Source organism: Miniopterus natalensis, chromosome 1 (genome assembly GCF_054644295.1).
Source record: "Miniopterus natalensis isolate mMinNat1 chromosome 1, mMinNat1.hap1, whole genome shotgun sequence".
NCBI classification, from domain to species: domain Eukaryota; kingdom Metazoa; phylum Chordata; class Mammalia; order Chiroptera; family Miniopteridae; genus Miniopterus; species Miniopterus natalensis.
Window position 1 is genome coordinate 124770077 of NC_142081.1, and position 22856 is coordinate 124792932.

General features: G+C 36.9%; 1 protein-coding gene across 1 annotated transcript in view; it reads left to right on the plus strand.

Annotated features, from left to right (window-relative positions):
- The first annotated feature begins 1670 nt into the window (after positions 1-1670).
- Positions 1671-22856, plus strand: part of MYO3A (myosin IIIA) — a 182481-nt gene continuing 161295 nt past the window's right edge. Inside the window, exons 1-2 of the mRNA XM_016218655.2 lie at positions 1671-1897; positions 4639-4773. Coding sequence (XP_016074141.1) covers positions 1730-1897; positions 4639-4773 — 303 coding nt within the window. The 5' untranslated portion in view covers positions 1671-1729. The remainder of the gene's footprint in view (positions 1898-4638; positions 4774-22856) is intronic.

A 22856-nucleotide genomic window follows, 5' to 3' on the forward strand; every position in this document is an offset into this window, starting at 1 on the left:
CTACTATGTGTTAGGCATTGTTCTGGGAATTGTGGACACAGTAGTAAAAAATAATAAAGTCTATATGTTCTTGTCATGGGGAAAGCTACCTTTACTTCACAGAGGTTGGTCAGGAAAGAACTGTTCTGTGAAAGTGTTGTCTGAGCTGAGAAGAAACCAAAGGAAAAGACGAATTGAGACCAAACAGCAGTTGCTGGTGATCTGAATGAAATCATTATGTTTGATGTACATTGCTTTGTAGTTTTCGAGATGAGAAGATTAAGGACTGTATTATTGGTCCCATTTTTTCAATTAATTATTAAATGAGGGTATCAGTCTATAAAATAGTCACTCTGAAGAGAAGGGGATAGTCAAACCAAGGAATTACAGTTTGTTGAGGGTGTACTTGTAGGTTTTTTATCCTGAATTTAAAGTGAAGCTAGTCAACACAGTTGTGTGGTTTTCTCCAGAGACAGGGGTAGGTGACAGGAAGATACAGTGTTTAACCAGAGTTGGGTTTGTTTACCCCAGGAGATTATGGTGAAGAAAGAGAGGAAGAAGTGTTGAAGGTGTTTGCAAGGAAGTTGCAGAATTTCAAGTTGTAGAATTTATGCCGGGAAAGAAGAAAAGAAAGAGGGAATGAAGACTGAAGAGGTTTGATAGTGAGGCATCACTGGATTGGAGGCGTGGATAAGGTTGGAAGTTGTGGTCAGACAAGTAAATTTCATGGACTGAAGTGCTGGGAGCTCTTTCTCTTTTTTTTTCTTTTTCTTAATTTCATACAAATAGTTGAGTGTAAAATAGGGAGAAGGTGGAATGTAAAAAGCACTACTCAGAAGTCAGAAACCTGGGATCTTATCTCAGGTTATATATAAAATCTCCTTTTTAAAGTCTTGACCTCATTGGCCCTACTCTCCTAATTATTCCAGCCCTGTGCCAGGTACTGGGCATGTAGTATTATCAGATAAAGGTCGGTACAGGATGCTGTGGGAGCACAGGGGTTGGTCATGCAACCCAAATGGGATGGAGAGTAGTCACATTTCGAGGAAGTGACATTTAAGCTAAGAGCTGAAAGATAAGTAGGAGTTTGAATTTAGCAAAGGAACCATGGGCGGAAGTGGGAAGGAATAGTGTATATTAAGATCCTCAAGCAAGAAAGAAATGACCTGAAGGATCTCCAGAGGCTGGGTTATAGTGTATGAGAGAAGTGTGGAAACATGAGGCTAGAAAATTAAGCAAGAGCCATATTTTAAAGGACCTGGTAGGGTATGTTAAAGAAATTTCTTCCCAAAAGCAATGGGGAGGGACCCATTATTGGGGTTTACATAAAGAGGTGTTATAAGACAAGATCACTTTAAAGTGGGGATTTGCTTTGATGAAGTTGAATTTTATCATCTCTAAGCATTCTAAAATGTTTCATACCTGTGTATAAAGCAGTAAATCAAAATGATTTAAATATGTACCACTTATTTTAATTGGAAAAGAATGAATAGTAATTAATATGGGACTATGTTAAACAGAAATAAAACCTTGCATACAAAGCATTATTAAATTCATATTAATCTGTTTGCAAAAAGAATCAAAATTAAAATTTCCTATGACTCTGAGTACATTTGGTTACTTATGTATATTTTCCATCATAGTGAAAATATTAGATAATTTCCCTTGAGTTTATGTGTGCCATTTAATATCCCAATCCAATGGAGATGAAACTCTGTACTTTTTCTCCCTAGTGATTTAAACTTTTGAGATGCTTCCGTTAATTGGAAAAACAATCATCTTTGATAACTTTCCTGATCCTTCTGATACATGGGAAATCACCGAAACTATCGGCAAAGGAACTTACGGTAAAGTTTTTAAAGTGTTGAATAAGAAAAATGGCCAAAAAGCAGCAGTCAAAATTCTGGATCCGATTCATGTGAGTCACATTGCTTTTATCGTGTAATTAAATTTGTTTTTGTCTGTATTAAACAGTAAAAAGTCTGTAAGTCACAATGTCCATTACAATTTGAAGAAAATATGGGGAAAAAGTGATTGTTAGATTTTCCTTATCTGTATGCTTAACGTAAAATAAGACCCAATAAATATTAGATAAATGAATAAATATATAATACAAATAAAAGCTCACAAGAGCTCAACAGTTGATTTAATATTATTTTAGATTTCAAAAAATTTTAAGAATAGACTCATGGGTCTAGAAGTAGTCCTAAAACGTCAGCAGGACCAGATTGCCTTTTCTTCTTGCATTTACTTAGGCTGCAGGAAGAATTTTTCTTAAGCCAAGTCAGAAATATTTTTAAAAATTAAATTTTGCCTCTGGCCAGTATGTCTTGGTTGCAGCATCCTCCAGTAGACTGAAAGGTCATGGGTTTGATTCCCTGTGGGGCACATACCCGGGTTGCAGGTTCGATTTCTGGTAGGGTTGTGTGCAGGAGGCAGCTGATCAATGTCTCTCACATTGATCTCCCTCTCCCTCCTTCTTCCTCTTTCTCTCTCCCTTCCTCTCTCTCTCTCTCTCAGATCAATAAAACCATTTCCTTAGGTAAGGATTAGAAAAAATTAAATTTCTTTCAGAGAAGGGAAATTAATTTTCTGGTTTGCTTAAATGTTTTCAGTGGTGTTCATTTATAATCAGGTTGAGGTTCCTTGTGAAGAACTGAATTTCATGTTCTGTCTGTTTCATACCTGTGTATAAAGCAGTAAATCAAAATGATTTAAATATGTACCTCTTACTGTACCCAGTGGGACCTCCCTTTGCTTTCCTGGTGTAGCAGTTGTGATAAGGGAACCTCCTAAGCCTTTCCTTTGCCTTGAAGAGCATTTAGAAAATTGACAAGATTCAGTTTTCTGGGAATGAGAGCTGGCTGTTTTGGAGCATTTTCAGCCCCTGGGAGATACGTAGCTCTCCCATAGCACGTGGATGAGTGGGAATGAGCTTAGGGACCACATAATCCCCAGACTTCTATTGAGAGCCACTCCTCCAATTCTCCGGCTCTTGCACACGTAATGGGAGTGTGGCCGGATGTAAGTGATGTGATTTGTGGGTGGGGGACATCGGAGTCCTAGCCCTCACCCCAGTTCACCCACTAACAAACCGGAGGATACTGCAAAAGGTCTCTGGGCCTCTGTTTGTTCATCTCATGATTGATTTTTTTGATAGTTTATTTCTACTAACCCCATGCTGACTACAGTGTTTCATATTATTCTGAGAAAAGAAGAAAGAGAGTGGTTTTCTTTTAAGTAATTAGGTGATAGTGAGGAAAAGTAAAGAGCAGCACTATGCTCAGCCTTAACTGATGCTGAATGTCTTCTCCTTCCCCGCTTGGAAAGTTCTCACCATTTAGACTGAGGGAAGAAGGACCCAAGTGAAGCTGTGCCTGAGCGACCGCTCTCTCCTCAAGTGTTTGCAATTAGGGGTTGGGCAGGATCCCACTGTCTGATGCTATAATCAGTGTCTCTCTCCCATTCCCTGCTCCTTAGTGGAGAACAAATGGCTTTCATAATATACTCATGTTCGGTGTGCTCCTAACCTAATAAATCATGCTTTATTGTATGGCTTTAATGGAACATACTGATTGCATAGTTTTAGTATGAAATTTGTTCTTTTGCTGCTTTTATTCTTGTCAGAGTACCTAGGTGGTTTTCTAAGAATTATTTACTCTTCATTCATCATGTCACAAGTCAAATAAAAGAGATTTATAACCAAGAGATTATAATCTAAATAAAATAAATTTAAATGCATCCAAGCATTTCACAGAGTGGCTTTTTTATTAAAAGGGTCTTACTTATTATTATGGATTTTGAGCTAGTAAAATTTCTCTCTAAGAAAAAGATGGAATGTGCAGGATTGCAGTTTAGTCCTGGATCTTGTACTAACCAGCTCTGTGACTCTAACTTCTCTGAGCTCTAGTTTCTTCCTCTCAAATTAGAGCTATGGACTAAAATTCTTTCCAGTTCTGTGATTCCATGATCTGTCTTAAAACAATGTGAACATTAAATATTACTGTAAGTACAATATAAGAAAGCTTTCTCTTATTTATTCCTCTCCGAGTTGTTTCCTGTATGTGTGGTTTTCTAGAAACATGACTAAGTGGCTATTTTGCATTTTTATCAACAAGATAACAACCAGTTCTTGTGCTGAGTGGGCCTTTAGCTAACTAAGGGTTTTATGCCATTTTATATAATTTTAATGTATTTTACTTTTTTGGAAAGGTAGAAATTTATTGTTTGTATAACTAGTTTTTGATAGCTCCTAAATATCCTGTATTTCAAAGAAATAAAATGAACTAGCTAAAAGTCTTTATTTCAAATCAATGGCTTTGCCATTGAAACATAGTTAACACTACAAAGAAAAGGAAATCATCTGTAGTAGTTCTCCATATACGCTTCTTTCTAATTACATACCAAAATAGCCTTTTATTTATCCCTTTTTAATTCAATGTAATTAACATAATTGGAGATGTATTTGATTAACAGGAGAATCCCAATCTTTCCCTTTAACAATGTAATGAGAAATTTCAATGCATAGTACTGAGCACAACAAAAACTATGATGACCTTGTTTTGACAAAATTCAATTCACTATTTGGTGTCTATAATGTTTCTTTGACATTATTCATGCTTTTCTCACAGTTCTCTTCCCATGACTTTTTGAAACTAGGATATTGATGAAGAGATCGAAGCCGAGTATAATATCTTAAAAACTCTTTCTGACCACCCTAATGTCGTCAGATTCTACGGGATGTACTTCAAGAAAGATAAAATAAATGGAGATAAGCTTTGGTTGGTTCTTGAGGTAAGTGTTTCAACATTCTTTTATGGGTAGAAATTTGCAATGTGGCCTTGGAATGACTTCATGTTTATGTAACATCAATACCACAAAGCAGTTCTAGTGTGTTCCTGACTCGTCACATCCTCAGTGGAATGTTGTGCCCTGTTCTGGACTAGTCAGCTTAAGACACATTGGAAATTAAGGAAAACCCACAAAGATTATTAAAAATTAAAAGGAAACATCTCCACAATAAAAAGACTAAAGAAACTAAGATTATTTTTCCTTGCAGAAGAACAAGCTTAAAAGAGACTTCATTATAATATTTATTTATCCATCCTTTTTTTTTTTTAAACTAACAAGTACTGAGGCTGTGTGCCAGGTGCTAGGATAGAAGGGAAAATTAAGTGAGGCTTCATTATGCAAAAATGGTGAGCTTCGGGGGGTTTTTCTGTCCTCATTGAATACTAATGACATAAATTACAAAACCAAGTATTTACATTTATGGGGGAGAAAAACCATATTAGAAATGCTGTTGAATACTGACTAAATTGCCAAAGGGAAGCTGTAGATTCTGTGTTTTTAAGTCCTGAGCATAAGTTTGGACAATTCTCTCTAATGCAGGATCACTAGAAGGTGCCCTGCTAAGGTAACTGTCAGTCCCAGAAGAATGTGGTTGTACTAATTTTAATTGAATATCATTATTTAAGTGATTTAAGAATTTTTAAAACTGGTTATCATGGCTGGTAAAATCTTTATTTGACCACTGTAACATCATGTATTTCTAGTGTTCCTTATGATATTATTAGCATTTGGTTATTCTACTTTTTTCAGAATGTTCTGTTGGTTTTCCTGAAGTGGCGTGCTAATCATTTATAAATTATATTGTTTCCTTACTCAACATTATATTTTTATTATGGTTTATAAATGATTGTAGAAATAATGGATGGTGATTACAGAAAATACTTGAAACTATAAGAACCATTCTTAACATTGCACCTATATCCTTCACCTTTTTTGTATGTTTAAATGATTGACACTATCACTTATTAAATTATCCTATTTTTCACTTAATATAATTTCAGAGAGACTGAATTACTTTTATCTTTTTCAAAATAAATACATAATAACAAGCAAGTAGAACCAAAAGACCTAACATGTAGAACAGTAATAATGTATTTCCAGCTTAGTGATGCCACGGTCTCCTGAGCAGGTCTGTGCTTTTGATGTGTTGATTGATGCGCCTGGAAATGTATGGCTGAGCATCTCTGCTCTTGCATTTAGTAATCCATGTTCTGCATTTTAGCAAGGCTACCTTGGCACTTCTGGCGCCTGTCTCCTGCTCCACCTGGAGGTCTGCCATGCTTCTGATCTCTGATATCTCTCTGCTGCTCACCTGGGTGGAATCCATTTTCTGGACCCCTTGACCTCTTTCCAACTTTACTTCTCTGTTTTGCACATCGGTAAGGCTGTGTGCCTTACTCTCAGTATTCATTGTACTGATGTCATCATATCTTGAGTCCCTTCAGTTCAGTCTCTCTAGGGAACAAAACCTCCAGTCTCTTACTCTGTGTGTGTGTGTGTGTGTGTGTGTGTGTGTGTGTGTGTGTGTGTGAGTGTGTGAGAGAGAGAGAGAGAGAGAGAGAGAGAGGGAGAGAGAGGGAGAGGGAGGGAGGGAGGGAGGGAGGGAGGGAGGGAGGGAGGGAGGGAGGGAGGGAGGGAGGGAGGGAGGGAGAGAGGAGTGCCAGGCTAGCTCCTGGATGTGGATGGCTTGTATGTGGGTTAAGAGGGGTCAAGTCTTTTGATTAGGGTCTCCCAAAGGACTCTTTGTGTTCTGCCTCCCCCCTCCCTACTCCACCTCTACTTTCTCTGTGACTCAGTCCTGTCTGGGTTAATATGCTCACCTAGCACTTTAGTTTGTGGCTTCTTTTGCATGGCTAAATCAGTTACTACTGGTTATCTGATTTCCACATTGAAAATTTTTATTGAATCTCTTGTCTGCTGCTCTCCCTTTTTCTGTTCTCTTTTTTCTTGTGATTTAGACTTTTTTATTCCTTTACTAGCACTTTAACAGAGATTCATGGGTTAGAGGAAATAAATTTATATGTTTCATCTGCCACATTCAATTGAACCATAGAGCTTTTCAAAATTGTAAAACAGTGCTTTCAAGAACCTTTCCAAAATCTGAGACTGTGTATTATATTATTTTATAGAAGTTTAAAAAATTTAAATAACCAGTTGTATTTTAGAAATAAGCAAATTGTTATCATTTCAGAGTTATTTTGTACTTCTCAATTAAGTTTTAAATAGATTTATATTTTTACTTAAGTCACACATTAAAACAAAGCAAAACTTTTACCCTTCGAACTTAATTACCTAAGTAATACAATGTAAATTATTAATTTAAGCCATTTTGCCTTAAATTAATGGAGAATTTTAAAGGGTTCGCTTCATGTTTGTGTTTGTATATTTGAGATGTAATGCTGTGCAAATCCTTAATGTAGCCTTGAATAAAATTTCATATCTTTATATCCTTCAAAACATTTTCAGTAATTGCATCTTTACTTTTTTCCATGTAGAATCATTGGCAGATTAGCACGGTAGTGTAGGCCGAAGTGGGCAAGGACACGAGGTATAAATCTTTGCCTTTAAAAATATTGAATGAGATCAATCATTGTCTTTTTTGATGATCAAATCCCTATTCTAATTATACTGTCATTCATTATTATCACTTGGAATTAGGTAAGAGTTGAGACTCCTGATCATAGTTAAGTGCTCCTTTCAGAGGGCAGAAAAGATTGATTAAAATGGTTTTGGAACATCCAGTACAAGTGAAGCAGCTGCCTGATGTAATGAATCAATAGAGACTTAACAGCTTCTTTGAGCTTTGTCCTTATATTTTATTATCAGGTGGAGGTATTGGAAATATCCCTAAATAGCCTGAGAAAAAAGAATAAATAGTAGTTTATTATGATGGGATTTCAGAAATCTAATCTATCTGAATTTGCAAGGGGAGGGGGGAATCGTAAAGAAAGCAGGAAGTTGGCCAACTGTATATAAGATAATTGATTTGCATATGTAAATCAGGCTACATACACACATAAGTGGCTAGATGTCCAATTACCTGATTTATAAACATGAATGATGCAGGTGCTGCTTCAGAGGAACTTTGAGAAAATTGGCTTGTGGCATCAATACTTTATTCTACAAAATGACTGCTAATTATACCTATTATTGTAATAAAGCCCAGATGAATTATTTTGCATGATGATACCCAAAGAGAGGCCGTGATGTTACCCACAGAGTCATGCTAACAAGGCTTGGTTTCTAATGTGAATCTACACAAAGAAGATGTGTCCTGGAGGGACTGAGCGATTGGTAACTCCCCTCATTATCAGTCTGCATGTGGTAAGCACTACACCAGCTTAGACCAACTCTTCCCCAGTGACTTTTTACTATGGAAAGTCATTTTATTTATATTTAAATCTAGAATTGAAATCCTAAGAAGAAGAATGTGTATGCAGATCTTCCCAGGCAGCCTGTTTTCTCTATTATTTAGTTGTGATTTTTAAGTTATTTCTTCTCTTTGATTCCGTTTTTCTTTCTTGTATTTTTTCTTCATTGTTATTTTTTTAAAAATATGCTTTTATTGATTTTTGAGAGAGGGGAAGGAGAAGGGGGGAGAGAGAGAAAGAGAAGTATCCATGTGAGAGAGAAACATCGATTAGTTGCCTCCCATAGCACCTCGACCAGGGATAGAACCTACAATTTGGGAATCTGCCCTGACCAGGAATCGAACCCGAGACCTTTCCGTGCATGAGACAATGCTCAGCCAACTGAGCCACACCAGCCAGGGCGTACCATAAGTTTTTGAGTATGAATAATATACAAGCCTCTGTTTGGGAATTCTTTCCTTCTAAATTTTCTATATATTTATTTTCAGACTATAAATGTTGCTCTGATTTAGTAACAGAGCACTAGTTGCTACCTTCTGAAATTCCAGTTATGCAGCTGTAGTGAAACTAAGAGAAAAGGTAAAACATTTTTTGCTGTGGGATCTGATTTGGTGTTTTTTACAGAAAGGTCTATGGAAATTTTTACTGTCATGTAACATTTTAGGTTTTCCTGATCATGAAAGCATAAAGGGAGAACTAATTTTTTTTATCTGTGCCTCATTTTATTATTTTTTTGCTTTTAATTTATCTTTATTGTTGAAAGTATTAGAAATTTCCCTTTTTTCCCCCCATTCACCCCCTCCACCCTGCACCCCCCCCTCCAGGCCTTCACTACACTATTGTCTGTGTCCAAGGGTTATGCATATATGCATATAACTTCTTAGGCTAATCTCTGCTCACCCACCACCCACCCCTGCCTTCCCTCAGAGATTTATCAGTCTGTTGCCTGCTTCTGTGTCTCTGGATCTATTTTGTTCATCGGTGTATTTTGTTTATTAGATTCCACATGCCTTATTTTAAAGTACCATACTTATATGAATTTTTGCCTATTGCTACCACATCTCTTAGCTGACCTGCTTAGCAAAATGTAGATACAGTAGTCACCCTATTCATGGGGGATAGACGTGTTCCAAGACCCCCAGTGGATGCCTAAAACCATGGATAGTACTGAACCTTATATATGTACTATTTTTTTCCTATATATACATACCTATGATAAAGTTTAATTTATAAATTAGGCCCAGTAAAAGATTAACAGCAATAACTAACAATAAAATAGAAGTATAACAATAAAAGTTACGTGAATGTGGTTTCTCCTCTGTCTCAAAATATTGTACTGTATGTACAGTGTGGATATGCTGGACACAGGGATGATTCATGTCCTGACCAGATGGACAGACAGCAATAGAGTTCATCATGCTACTTGGAATGGCATGCAATTTAAGACTTATGAATTGTTTATTTCTGGAATTTTCCCTTTAATATTTTCAGACTGGTTGACCACAGGTAACTGAAACCCTGAAAAATTAGACTGCAGATAAGGGGGGACTACTGTACCTCTTTTGGGATTGTATTTCCTTTAACTCCTAATATCTGCTGTTGAAGGTCAGTGGCAAGGACTGAGGGTGGGGGGGGCATAGGAAGATGGGAGTTGGTTAGGTTTCTTAATATGTTTATCACTGAACCAGGAGACTAAAACACAGAATCAAAATCAAGTTAAATGTCATTAAGCATTTGCTACTGATAAGCACAAAGGGAAAAACTGTGATGTAACTAATTTTCCCCTTCTTGGTAAGATGAACAGCTACATTTTAAATCTGTAAGCCACCCAGTGTTCTCAAGGGCTATTTGCTTAGTATGCCCTCAACCATAATGGAACTGAAATTCAGTTAGGACATCTTTGTGTTAAAATACCCTTTCCCTCATAATTCATTCTGAGCTATAATTGCTCCTTTCATAGTGGTGCTACACACTGCATTCTGTTATTCATCTGAATTGGTCCTGATTTGTTCGTTCTTAATAGTGACATTGCTTTCTCTCATCACTTTCCAATTATAGCAATTTTTCCTTTGAAATTATATCCCTTGCAAGGGATCAAAGACTAGAAGTTATAGGTGGTACTTGGAAGCACAAAAATTCAGTAGATAATCATAAAGCCTCTCAAATACATATTTCAAGTAATCAATGTGTTTTTTGTAGACAAATACTACTTTCATATGTCATGCATTATTAGTTATTCTGTCTTTGTACTTACATCTAACAATCCTGCTGTGAGGAAAGGAAACTTAGGATGATAGAAAGTGAAATGGTTTCCATTTTTTCAGCTATTAACCCTTTCAGATCACTGCCCTGGAGATAACATGTAGACAGAAGGAGACGTGAGGCCACTTCAAACTTATATGTGTGGGAAAGGGAGGGGATGTAGGGCAGGAGTGGGAAGCTGGGGTTCTGAGTTGCTCTGATAGCACAGCATTGTTCCTTCCTTTTGGTTGTGCACAGCTGCAGTGGAGAAGCACAAATGACAGGATGATTCCTTTCATGTTCTTAGGCCTGGAACCACCATTCCAAGTTGTCATATAAAATGCTGTTATTTATTGTACTTGCAACAGAACAGACAGCCAATTACCTAGAGTCATTTCATTTCATTTTTGTTTAAAGGGCAAGATGGAAAAACAGTCTAAATGTAACTCTGGAAACATGTAAATTATATATATATAAGGCTTCTATGTCTGTCTTCTCTAATAGTAATTCAGTGCTTGCAAAAGTGTCTGCTCTCTGAACAGGAGTGCAAGTTTATAGTATTACTTCAGGGGAAAAATATGATGTGGCCTGAGATGTTTTGCCATTTGGTAAATCAACATATTCCCACCATACACGTTAAGTATTTCAGAGTTCTTTTCTTTTTTAATCATAGATTAGATTTATTTATCCTAGATTTTATCATAGATTTCTTTTTGCTAACATTATCAATGTTTAATGGTGTTTTCCCAAGAACTTTGAAACAATTTAAGATAAGGGAACTGTTTTATATCTTGATTTACTGGTTACATGATCGTATACAATTACCAAAATACATCAAACTGCCTACTTAAATGAGCCAATTATATTATATGTCAATAATACATTAAAAGTACTGCTTCTAGTTTTACACATTAGAAAAGTAATGTGAAAATTTTACCTATTATGAAAGTACACATTAGGAAACATCTATCAGATGATGGTGACAACTCTCATTCATATTTTATCAGTACTTTACTGAAACACAGAATTTGTTAAATTAATATGTTTTATTGAAATTAAGTCAAACATGGCACACTTTGAAGAGGTACCTTACACACCACGTGAAAGATGTCCTTCTGTCATTTTGTATGTGTTTGTGTACACACATGAATGTACAGAACTTAAGTTTATCCATCTAATCATTTATTTATTTCATAAATATTATCTGTTACTTTGGCCCAGGTACTTTGGTAGGTCTTGGGCATTTAATAGAGAACAAGACAAACTCTATGATCATGGAGATTACAGTCTAATGGTGGAGAAAGACAATTTAAAACTAAATAAACATATGATTGTGAGAATGTGGAGAAGAAAGAACACTTGTGCACTGTTGCTAGGACTGCAAAGTGGTGCAGCCACTATGGAAAACAGCATATAGATATCTCAAAAAACTAAAAATAGATCTACCATATTACCCAGCAGTTCCACTTCTGGTATTTGTCAAAAGAAAACAAAAACACTTAATTCGAAAAGATGTATACACCCCTATGTTCACTGCAACATTATTTATAATAACCAAGATATGGAGCAACCTAGGATAAAGATGTGGTGTAATGTATACTATACAACAATACAGAACGAATGAAATCTTGCCAGTTGCAGCAGCATGGATGCACCTGGAGGGTGTTATGATAACTGAAATAAGTCAAACAGAGAAAGACAAATATTGTATGGTTTCATTGATATATTGAATCTAAAAAAGAACAAAATTTCAAGACAGTGGAGTAGGTGGGTCTTTCTTGCACCTCTTCCCAGGACCAAACTGGAAATAAAACTAAATTGGGGAACAGTCACCCTGAATTACCAACTGAAGATTATCTGAAGAGGAGACTTCTAACCAAGGACTAGCGGAGGAGGCAATCTTGAGAATGGTAGGAAAGGCGGGGATGTGAGGGGGGCTGGCACTGTTCCCGTGGAGGGCAGGTCAAGGTTACTGAAAGAAATCTCAGCTGTGCGAGTTTCCCCCGAGAGGTGTGAAGCTTAGATCTCAGACAGGGCTCCCCAGCCCAGAACATCAGAGCTAGGAACAGGGACTCTGGTAGCATTCAGCTGTGAAAGGTGGCAAGATTTCTGTCTGCAAAGGAGAGGCAGTGATTGCTGGAGACAAAGTCACTTTTTTAAAAAGGCCAATGAGCAAGATTCTCATTCTCAGACACTCACCTTGGGCTCTGGCAGAGAGAAAGTGGGGCAGACTGGAGTCACCTGAGGATAATCTAGAGTGGGTGGCTTTGGGGAGAAAGATGGGGGAGCGGCTACCATGATCCTTGTGATGGGTCATCCTTCAGTATCACAGCAGCCATTTTTCTTGAGAGGAGCAAGCCCCTCCCAATGGCGTCAGCCTGGGGGAAAGCAATTATCCCACCATCTGGAATCCCACCCTGCATCTTAAACCCTGCTGAGGAGACAGCAGCATAAGCTGGGGCATACAAATCTGGACAAATTCTGGAGGTGTCAGTGACTGGCTTTGGGATGGAACCAATTCCTCCACTTTCCCAAAAACCTGACTGGCACTTCCCTCTCATGTGAGAGCCAATAGAAACACCCTCCTGCTTTCTGTAGACCCCACCTCTGGGCTCTGGAGCCTTGACCCACCAGCTTACTAGGGACTCTGCCCTGCTGAGTTAAAGGAAAAAATCTGGGACAGACTCAGACCTGTGGTTCTGGAGTGGGGGAACACGCCCAATATCTTCCCTGAAATCTGAACTGCACTTCACCCTCACAGGACATCCAGGTTTCCCATCTTCCCCATTCTGCCAGAGGTTCTTTCAGAAACTGAGCTTTTTCAGTGACTAAGACTGACAACTGCTCGCAGGTGGAGGGAGGTGGATCCTGGAGTGCCTTTTGCTGACCCACCCCTAGGCCCAGTGCTGGTAAAAGATGAGCTTGGAGCACAACTTGATCTTTCCTGTGCACGGCCAAGCCCAGTGAAGGGAGGCACAAACTGGGTCACTTGTAGCTTTGGACAGGTTGCTGAGAGCCAGATGTGGACAGCACCTGACATTGGCTTGCACCAGAGAACCTCCCAGAAGGCCCAGAACCAGCACACAGTGTGGCTAGAGTAAGACAACATTAAAGAAGGATCCAACAAGCTTTACAAACAGTGTATCCAAAGGGAAATCTCAGCAGGCACCACACTCTGCTGAGGTGAACTCCAGTTTTTTCTTTTCTTTTTCTCTTATTGTTCTCTCATTTTTTTACACGATTTTTCTTTTTTCTTTTTTCCTTATTATTTTCCCCCTTTTTAATTTTCTTTTCCTATTCTTTATTTCCTTTCTCTTTTTTTCATATTATTTTTTCTCATTTAAAAAAATTTTTCCTTTTTCCTTTTCTTTTTTTCTGTTCTTTCATTGTTGTTGGTTTTTGTTTTGTTTTGTTTTGTTCTGTCAGCACCTGTACAACAGCTTGCACAATGTGGTCAGAGTTGAGCCTCACAGTCAGCCAACCTGAAGGTAGATCCCACAGAAGAAAAGGCCAACCACAATCAAGACTCAATTACAACAGGAGAGCCCACATAACTAACACAAGCAATATTCCTAGAGCATTCAGCTCAGGAGACAAGGAGACAGCACCACTGTGTCCCACAGGACACCTACTACATAAGGCCACCACACAAAGACTGAGACATAGTTCTGTCTAATATGTAGAAACAAACACAGAGAAAGCTAAGACAGACAAGTAAACAAGCCTCAAATTAAAGAACAGGAGGAATCTCCAGTGTCAGGAACCAGCCTGAAAGATGAACAAACCTGAGTTTGAGCGGTGGGAATTAAAGAGACAAACAAGGTTATGGGATCAGGAGGGCTGCCTTCCAATGAGGTGCAGCCCCAAATGGCTTCAATGCCTTAACATAGTGCGTAACAAACAACTGGTAATGAGGTGAGGGTGATACAAAGTAGTTCTTTCAAGGCTGCACAAACACACTTTCAGAGTAAACATCCTGCCTCCTGCATGAGCCCAGACCTTTGTAACTATCTTCATTTCGGCTCCTCACAGGAATTTGTGGGGAGGGTCGAGTCCCTGGCTCCAGGCCCTCAGGCTACGTGGACCATGTCCAGACACGTAGCAGGCTCTCAATAACAAGGGTAATTGTGGGGAGGGTCGAGTCCCTGACTCTAGACCCTCAGGTGGTGTGGACCATGTCCAGACACGTCACCGGCTCCCAACACTCCAGGAGAAGAGTTAAATGAAATGAAAGTAGGCAGTTTATAAGCTATACTGTTCAAAGTAATGGTTATAAGGTTGCTCAGGGAACTTAGTGAGAATTACAGTAAACTTAGTGGGAACTACATCAGCATGTAAATGATAAAAAGCAAGAATAAGAACTAGTCAAAAATGAATACCATATCTGACATCAAGAATACATTGGAAGGAATTAAAAGTTTGGATGAAGCAGAGGATCAAATAAGCAGTTTGGAACACAAGGTACCAAAAAAAGCCCAATCAAAGCAGCAAAAAGAAAAAAGAATTTAAAAGAATGGGTATAATTTAAGGGAACTTTGGGACAACTGAAATATAATAATATTCGCATCATAGGGGTCCCAGAAAGAGAAGAAACTGATCAAGAGATAGAGAACCTGTTTGAAGAAATAATGACAGAAAATTTTCCTAACCTGGTGAAGGAAGTAGTCACACAAGTTCAGGAAGCACATAGAGACTAATCAAGATGAACCCAAAGAGACTCATACCAAAACAAATCATCATTAAAATAGCAAAAGTTAAAGATAAAGAGAGAATGTTAAAGGCAATAAGAAACAGTTACTTATAAGGGAGTTATTAGGCTGTCAGCTGATTCTCAACAGAAACCCTTCAGAAGGGATTGGCATGAAATATTCAAAGTAATGCAAAGCAAGAACCTGAAATCAAGTCTATTCTGTCCAGCAAAGCAATAATTTAAAACTGAAGGTGAAATTGCTTCCCAGACAAAAAAAAAAAATGGTACTTGAGTTCATTATTACCAAACCAGCATTGCAAAAAATGTTAGAGACTGCTTTAAGAAAAAGAAGAAGGAGAGAGAGGAACATAGGTACAAAGAAAAAACACACCACAGTAATAAATAAGTACCTATCAATAATAACCTTAAATATGAATTCATTAAATGCTACAATCAAAAGACATAGGGTAGGTAGATGCATAAGAAAACGTGACCCATATATATGCTGTCTCCAAGAGACCTACCTCAGAAAAAAGATTAACACAGACTGAAAGTGAAGGCATGGAAAAAAAATTTCATTCAAATGGAAATGAAGGAACAGCTGGGGTAGCAATACTTATAACTAACAAAGTGGACTTCAAAACAAAGACCCTAATAAGAGACAAAAATGGTCACTACATAATACTGAAGGGATGAATCCAACAACGGGATATACCCTGGTAAACCTATATATACCCAATATAGGAACACCTAAATATATTTTTAAAAACTTCTGGTGGACTTTAAGGAAGTAATCAACAGCAATACAATAATATTAGGGAACTTTAAGACCCCACTGACATCACTGGATATATCTTCCAGACAAAAAAATCAACAAGGAAACAGACACCTACAATGACATACTAGATCATATGGATTTAATTGATATTTACAGAACATTTCATCCCAAATCTGCAGAATATACATTCTTCTCAAGTGCACATGGGACTTTCTCAAAAATAGACCAAATGTTAGTACAAAACTTAAGAATTTACAAATTCAAGAAAATTGAGATCATATCAAACATCTTCTTGGATCACAATGGCATGAAACTAGAAATCAACTAAAATAAAAACACTCAAAAACATGTTCAAACTTGGAGGCTGAATAGCATGTTCTTAAACAATGAGTGAGTTACCAAGGATATCAAAGAAGAACTCAAAATTACCTGGAAACAAAGATGAACACTAAACAACCCAAAATCTATGGGACACAGGGAAAGCCGTCCTGAGAGGGAAGTTGAGAGCATTACAGACCTACCTCAAGAAGCAAGAAAAATCTCATAAACAATCTAACCCAACACCAAAAGAACTAGAACTAGAAAAAGAAAAACCCAGAGTGTGCAGAAGGAAGGAGAAAATGAAGATCAGAGAAGAAATTGAAGACATAGAGAAAAAAAATACAAAAGATCAATGAAACCAAGAGTTGGTTCTTTGAAAAGATAAAAAAGATTGATGAACCTTTAGCCAGACTCATCAAAAAACAAAGAGAGGACTCAAATAAAATCAGAAATGAAAAAGGTAAAATTGACATCACAGAAATACAAAGGATTGTAAGAAAATACTATGATTGGAGAATCTGGGCAAAATTGACAAATTCCTAGAAACATACAATCTTCCAAAATTGAGTCAGGAAGAATCATAAAATCTGAATGGGCCAATAACAAGTAATGAAATTGAAGCAGTAATAAAAAAAACTCCCAGCAAACAAAAGACTTGGACTCTATGGCTTCATAGGCAGGCTTTACCAAACATTTAAAGAAGAACTAACACCTGTCTTCCTCAAACTATTTCAGAAATTTCAAGAAGAGGGAAGACTTCCAATCTCTTTCTGTGAGGCCAGCATTATGCTAATTCCAGAACCAGATAAAGGCACTACAAAAAGAAAATTATAAGCCAATATACTTCATGAACATAGATGCTGAAATTCTCAAAAAAATATTAGCAAATCAAACCCAGCAATACATTAAGAATCATACACCATCACTTAGCAGGATTTATTCCCAGGATGCAAGCTTGGTACAATATTTGCAAATCAATAAATGTGATCTACATCGTAAAATGAAAGATAAAAATCATATGATCATATCAATAGAAGCAGAAACAGCATTTCATAAAATCCAGCACCCATTTATAAAATCTCTCAGTAAAATGAGAATAGAGGCATTATATCTCAACATAATATAGACCTGATATGAAACATTTAAATCCAACATTATACTAAGTTGTCAAAAATTAAAAGCATTTCCCTTAAGATCAGGAACAAGATAGCACTCTTATTCAACATAGTGCTAGAAGTCCTTGCCATAGAAATCAGACAAGAAGAAAAATAAAAGGAAAAATAAAAGGTATCCAAATTGGAAAGGAGGAAGTAAAACTGTCATAATTTGCAGATGACATGATATTGTATATAGAAACCCCTAAAGACTCCACTAGAAAACTGTTAGATCTAATAAATGAATTCAGAAAAATAACAGGATACAAAACTAATATACAGAAATTGATGGCATTTTTACACACCAATAATGAACTATTAGGGGAAAAAATAAGAAAACAATCTCATTTATTGTGGGGGGGAAAAATCGTACATAGGAATAAACTTAACCAAGTAGGTTAAAGACCTGTACTTGGAAATCTATAAGACATTGAAGAAAGAAGTAAAGGAAGATACAAGTGGAAGCATATACCATGTTCATGGATTGGAAGAATTAACATCATAAAATGTCCATACTACCCAAAGAAATCTATAAATTGAACACAATTCTTATTAAAATATGAATGACATATTTTACAGTTCTGGAATAAACATTCCAAAAATTTATATGGAACCACAAAAGACCCCAAATAGCCTCTGCAATCTTGAGAAAGAAGAACAAAGTTGGGGGGAATCACAATATTGGATATCAAACTAAACTACAAAGCCATTGCAATAAAATCAGCCTGGTACCGGCACAAGAGCAGGCATATAAATTAATGGCACAAAACAGAGCCCAGAAATTAACCCACACCTTTATGGTCAATTAATATTTAACAACGGCAAGAGCATACAGTGAAGCAAAAACAGTCTCTTTGTTAAGTGGTGCTGGGAAATTTTGACAGATACATGCAAAAAAATGAAACTAGACCACCAGCTTACACCATACATGAGAATAAACTCAAAATGGGTAAAAGACTTAAATGTATGTCGTGAAACAATATAAATCTCAGTAGAAAATAAAGGCAGTAAAATATGAGACATCTTTCACAGCAATATTTTTGCCAACATAATCCTAGGGCAAGGGGCAAAAAGGAAAAAATAAACAAATGGGACATCTAACTAAAAAGCTTCTGCACAGCAAAAGACACCATCAACAAAATGAAGAGAGAACCCACTGTGTGGGAGAACATATTCATGAATGATACATCTGATAAGGGTTTAATTTCCAAAATATATAAAGAGCTTATACTACTCAACATCAGGAAGACAGACAATTCAATTAAAAAATGGGCAAACTACCTGAATAGACACTTCTCCAAAGAGAGCATACAGATGGCCAATAGACATATGAAAAAATGCTCACAGTCATTAATCATCAGAGAGATACAAATAAAAACTACAATGAGATATCATCTCACACCTGCCAAAAGGCTACCATCAATAAATCAACAAAGTGCTTTTGAAGATGTGGAGAAAAGGGAACACTAGTGCAATTGGTGGGAATGCAGAATGATACAGCCACCGTGGAAAACAGTATGGATTTCTTTAAAAAATTAAAAATAGAACTTTTTGACCCAGTGATTCCATTTCTGGGTATATATCTTAAGAATCCCGAAACACCAATCAGAAAGAATATATGCACGCCTATGTTCATAGCAGTGTTATTTGCAATAGACAAGATCTGGAAATAGTCCAAGTGCCCATCAGTAAATGAGTGGATAAAAAAGTTGTGGTACATTTGCACAATTGAATACTATGTGGATGTAAAAATAAAGGAACTCTTACCTTTTGTTACAGCATGGATGGACCTAGAAATTACTACGCTAAATGAAATAAGCCAGTCAGAGAAAGACAAATACCATATGATCTCACTTATGTGTGGAATCTAATGAACAAAATAAATTGACGAACAGTATAGAACCAGAGGCATAGATACAAGGAATATATTGACAAATGTCAGAAAGAAGTGGGGGGCGGGGAGCTGGATTAAAGGTGAAGGGATTAGCCAAAGAACATACATGCATAGCCCATGGACACAGACATCTTTGTGGTGAAGCCCGGGGAGAGGGTCGGGGGCTGGGTGGAGTTGCTCAAAGGGGTGGAAATGGAGGACATCTGCAGTAGTGTCAACAACAAAAGTAATTTAAATAAGAAAATATATAAAGTTCTTCATAATATAAGAATATGCATTTGTACTGTCTTTTACAATGAAATAATTACTTTTACTGGTGCTTTTTATTTTCACATTTGCATTCAAGGTTATAGGCACCTCTCACAGACAGATAGGTGTTATTCGACAGCCCCCTGAGTCAGACGGAGAGGGCTGTCCCCACCTTAATTCTTGTCTTCTCTTATAAATGAATTTAAATGAGTGAGCCTGATTGCATTGTGTTTACTAATTTATGAGACCAGTGTTATGCTCACAAAAGAATATAAAGATACTGCAAAAAAAGAGAACCATATTCTAACATTCCACATGAACATAGATGCAAAAATCCTTCACAAAATATTAACAAATCACACCCAGTAATATATAAAAATGTCAATACATCATAACTGAATGGGATTAATCTTAAGAATGCAAGTTTATTAAAATATTAAGATAAGTTAGTTACATATTAAAATTCACTGCATCATAATTCGCTGTATGAAGAGAAAGAGAAGAAAAATCATGAAAAATGTGCCAAAATTTTATACTCGTTTGTGATAAACACTCTCAGAACACTAGGCATAGACAGAAATTTCACCTAATAAAGTGTATCTACACAGTTTTTTAAAAGTGAGCAAAAAATTTGGACTCTGCACAAAAGCATATATATAAAATGTGTTCGATATCATTAATGTTTAGCAAAGTTCAAATTAAAACCACAAGGAGAATGCTAGGACAGTGGTCCCTCGGTTTTCTAATGTACGTGGTTCCTGGAGACCGTTCGAGGTCCGAAGCGTTCGGAAACCGAGGCACCAGCAGCCGGCAGCTGGGCCTCAGGATCTTGCGCTCAGCGGAGGACGTTCGACTTCCAAGGAGAGTTCGAAAACCGAAGCATTTGCTTCCAGGCTTACGGCGTTCGTAAACCAAAATGTTCGTCAACGGAGACGTTCGGAAACCAAGGTACCACTGTACACAACAACTAAAATGGCTAAAAATAGAGATTATTAATACCAAGTATTTGTAAAGTTGCAGAGCAAACTGAACTTGTACGCGTTGCTTGGGCAGTGGAAAATGATGCGCTTGAGCAGTGCAGCGGTGTCTTATAACACTACACACACGCTTACCACACGATAGGAAACATTCACTAGTGTGCATTTGCTAAAGATTAGTTTCTACAAAAAGCCCTAAACATGAGTGTTGAGAGCACTTTTATAAAATGAGCAAAGGAAAAACTAGAATGAATATTAGAAAATAAGAGTTTCTGCTTTAGTGGCCTTTCATAGAATATTGTCAAACTAAGCGAAGGCCTTTGGGCATTCTTAGACTAAACAAACAAAGAAAAAACAACTGAAAAACAGCAAAAGACAGGAATGCCAACTGCAGAAATGAGTAGTCCTTTATCAGAAATTTGAATAAAAATCTCATATCCTCTTCTAACATGGTAAAGACAGAACACATTTAGAAAAATTATAAAGGCTGTCTGGAAGTTATAATGATCTGTTTATAGAATATTATCCTTTCTGATTTAGGTTTTCTTTTTTAAAGTCTGCAGCTTGAGTAGGGTTCATTTTCAGTGCTGCTCTGTTATTAGTGTAGCTCTGGTTTAAGAAGATTATACCTCAATTTTGTTTGATTAAAGAATATTCCAGAATGTCAAATTGTTGGAATGGTACAGTATATAGCCTTTTCAAATTGCCGTCTTTCACTTAATAATATGTACTTAAGGTTCCCCTCTTCTTGGTGTTGGCAACTAGATTTTAAACCAACTCAGAGTTATATCTTCTGTTTCTTGGTGCTGGCAACTAGATGTTAAACTCAACTCAGAGATATAACTTCTGTTTCTTTTGACCAATAGAAAAGTGTACTGTAACAACGGGACATCCACATACAATCCATACCTCACACCACATATAAAAATTAACTTAAAATGGATCAAAGAACTACCTACATGTAAAACCTAAAACTATAAAACTTCCTCAAGAAAGTATAGAAGAAAATTTTTATACACTGCTTGTGGGAATGCAGAATGGGATAGCCACTTGGGGAGTTTGGCAGTTGCTTAGAAGGTCAAATATATGACCATGGGACCCAGCCATTCCCTCTTTTAGATATTTACCCAAGAGAAATGAAAACTATATTCTTACAAAAACCTACATGTGAATGTTTAGTATTTATACTCATAATTGCCCCAAACTAGAAACAACTCAAGTGTCTTTCAGTTAGTGAATGAAAAAACAAACTGGTTTATCTCTTCACTGGAATACTCAACATCCAAAAAGGCATAAACAGCGTTTAAAAAGGGACGTGTGACAACATAGATGAATCTCAGGTTCACTGTGCTAAGTCAAAGAAGCCAGATTTAATGGGCTACTCACCTTAAGATTCAATTTCTGTGACAAAATCTGTAGGGACAGAAAATGGATTAGTGGTTGCCAGGAGCTAAGGAAGGGATTTGACTAGAAAGAGACATAAAGGAAGATTTCTGTGTGATGGATTTGTTCTCTGTCTTCATTGTGGTAGTGGTTAAGTGACGTATATTTGTCAAAATTCAGAATTAAACACTAAATTGGGTTAACTTTATATGTAGTGGATACTTCAATATACCTTTTAAAAAAGTAAAATGTATATTATAAAAAATTCTGTATTCTAACCTTTAACAGATGGGGGAAAATAACTTTTAAATAAAAATTGATACCAAAAAGTAAAATCTGAACTGCTTAGTGCAGATTGTACGTATGACTGCATTTTAAAATTTTATTTACTACACATTCTTTGGGTTCCTTTATTCCCCCTGTGACATTCTAGCTGTTTACTTTTGCTTTAACGTAGTAGTCAACCACAGAAGATGCAGCCAAAGAGAGGCACACTTTGGAGAAACAGGAAAAGACATTTAGTCTCTCTGCAGTGATTTTTAGAAATTTTCAAACTGGTCCTGAAACTTGGTTCTTTTAAATATGTACCTTGCAATTTTCAGTCAATATTGAGTCATTTTATGAACTGATTATGCTGGGCCACAGTGGAAGCACTGTGACACTGTTTTCTACTGCCAGGCAGAACACTTTTCTGTCTATCCAGTTACAGGACATTCCCCCTTCTTGATACAGAAGAAACTGCAGGTTTTGGAATGTTAGGGCTGTGCCTGCTCTTTAAGCTGAAAAAGTCTCTGAATGTAGAAAAACACTGGCTATAAATCGGGTTCCACCTAACTTCATTTGTAGGTTCCTGTTTAGATTTCAAAACATTCTCTTACCGAAACAATACCTCACATGATAGTTAGATTAACCAGCCAGCCCATGAAGCCTGTCAGGGATCATAAAGTATCGTGGTTAAGTGTGAAGCT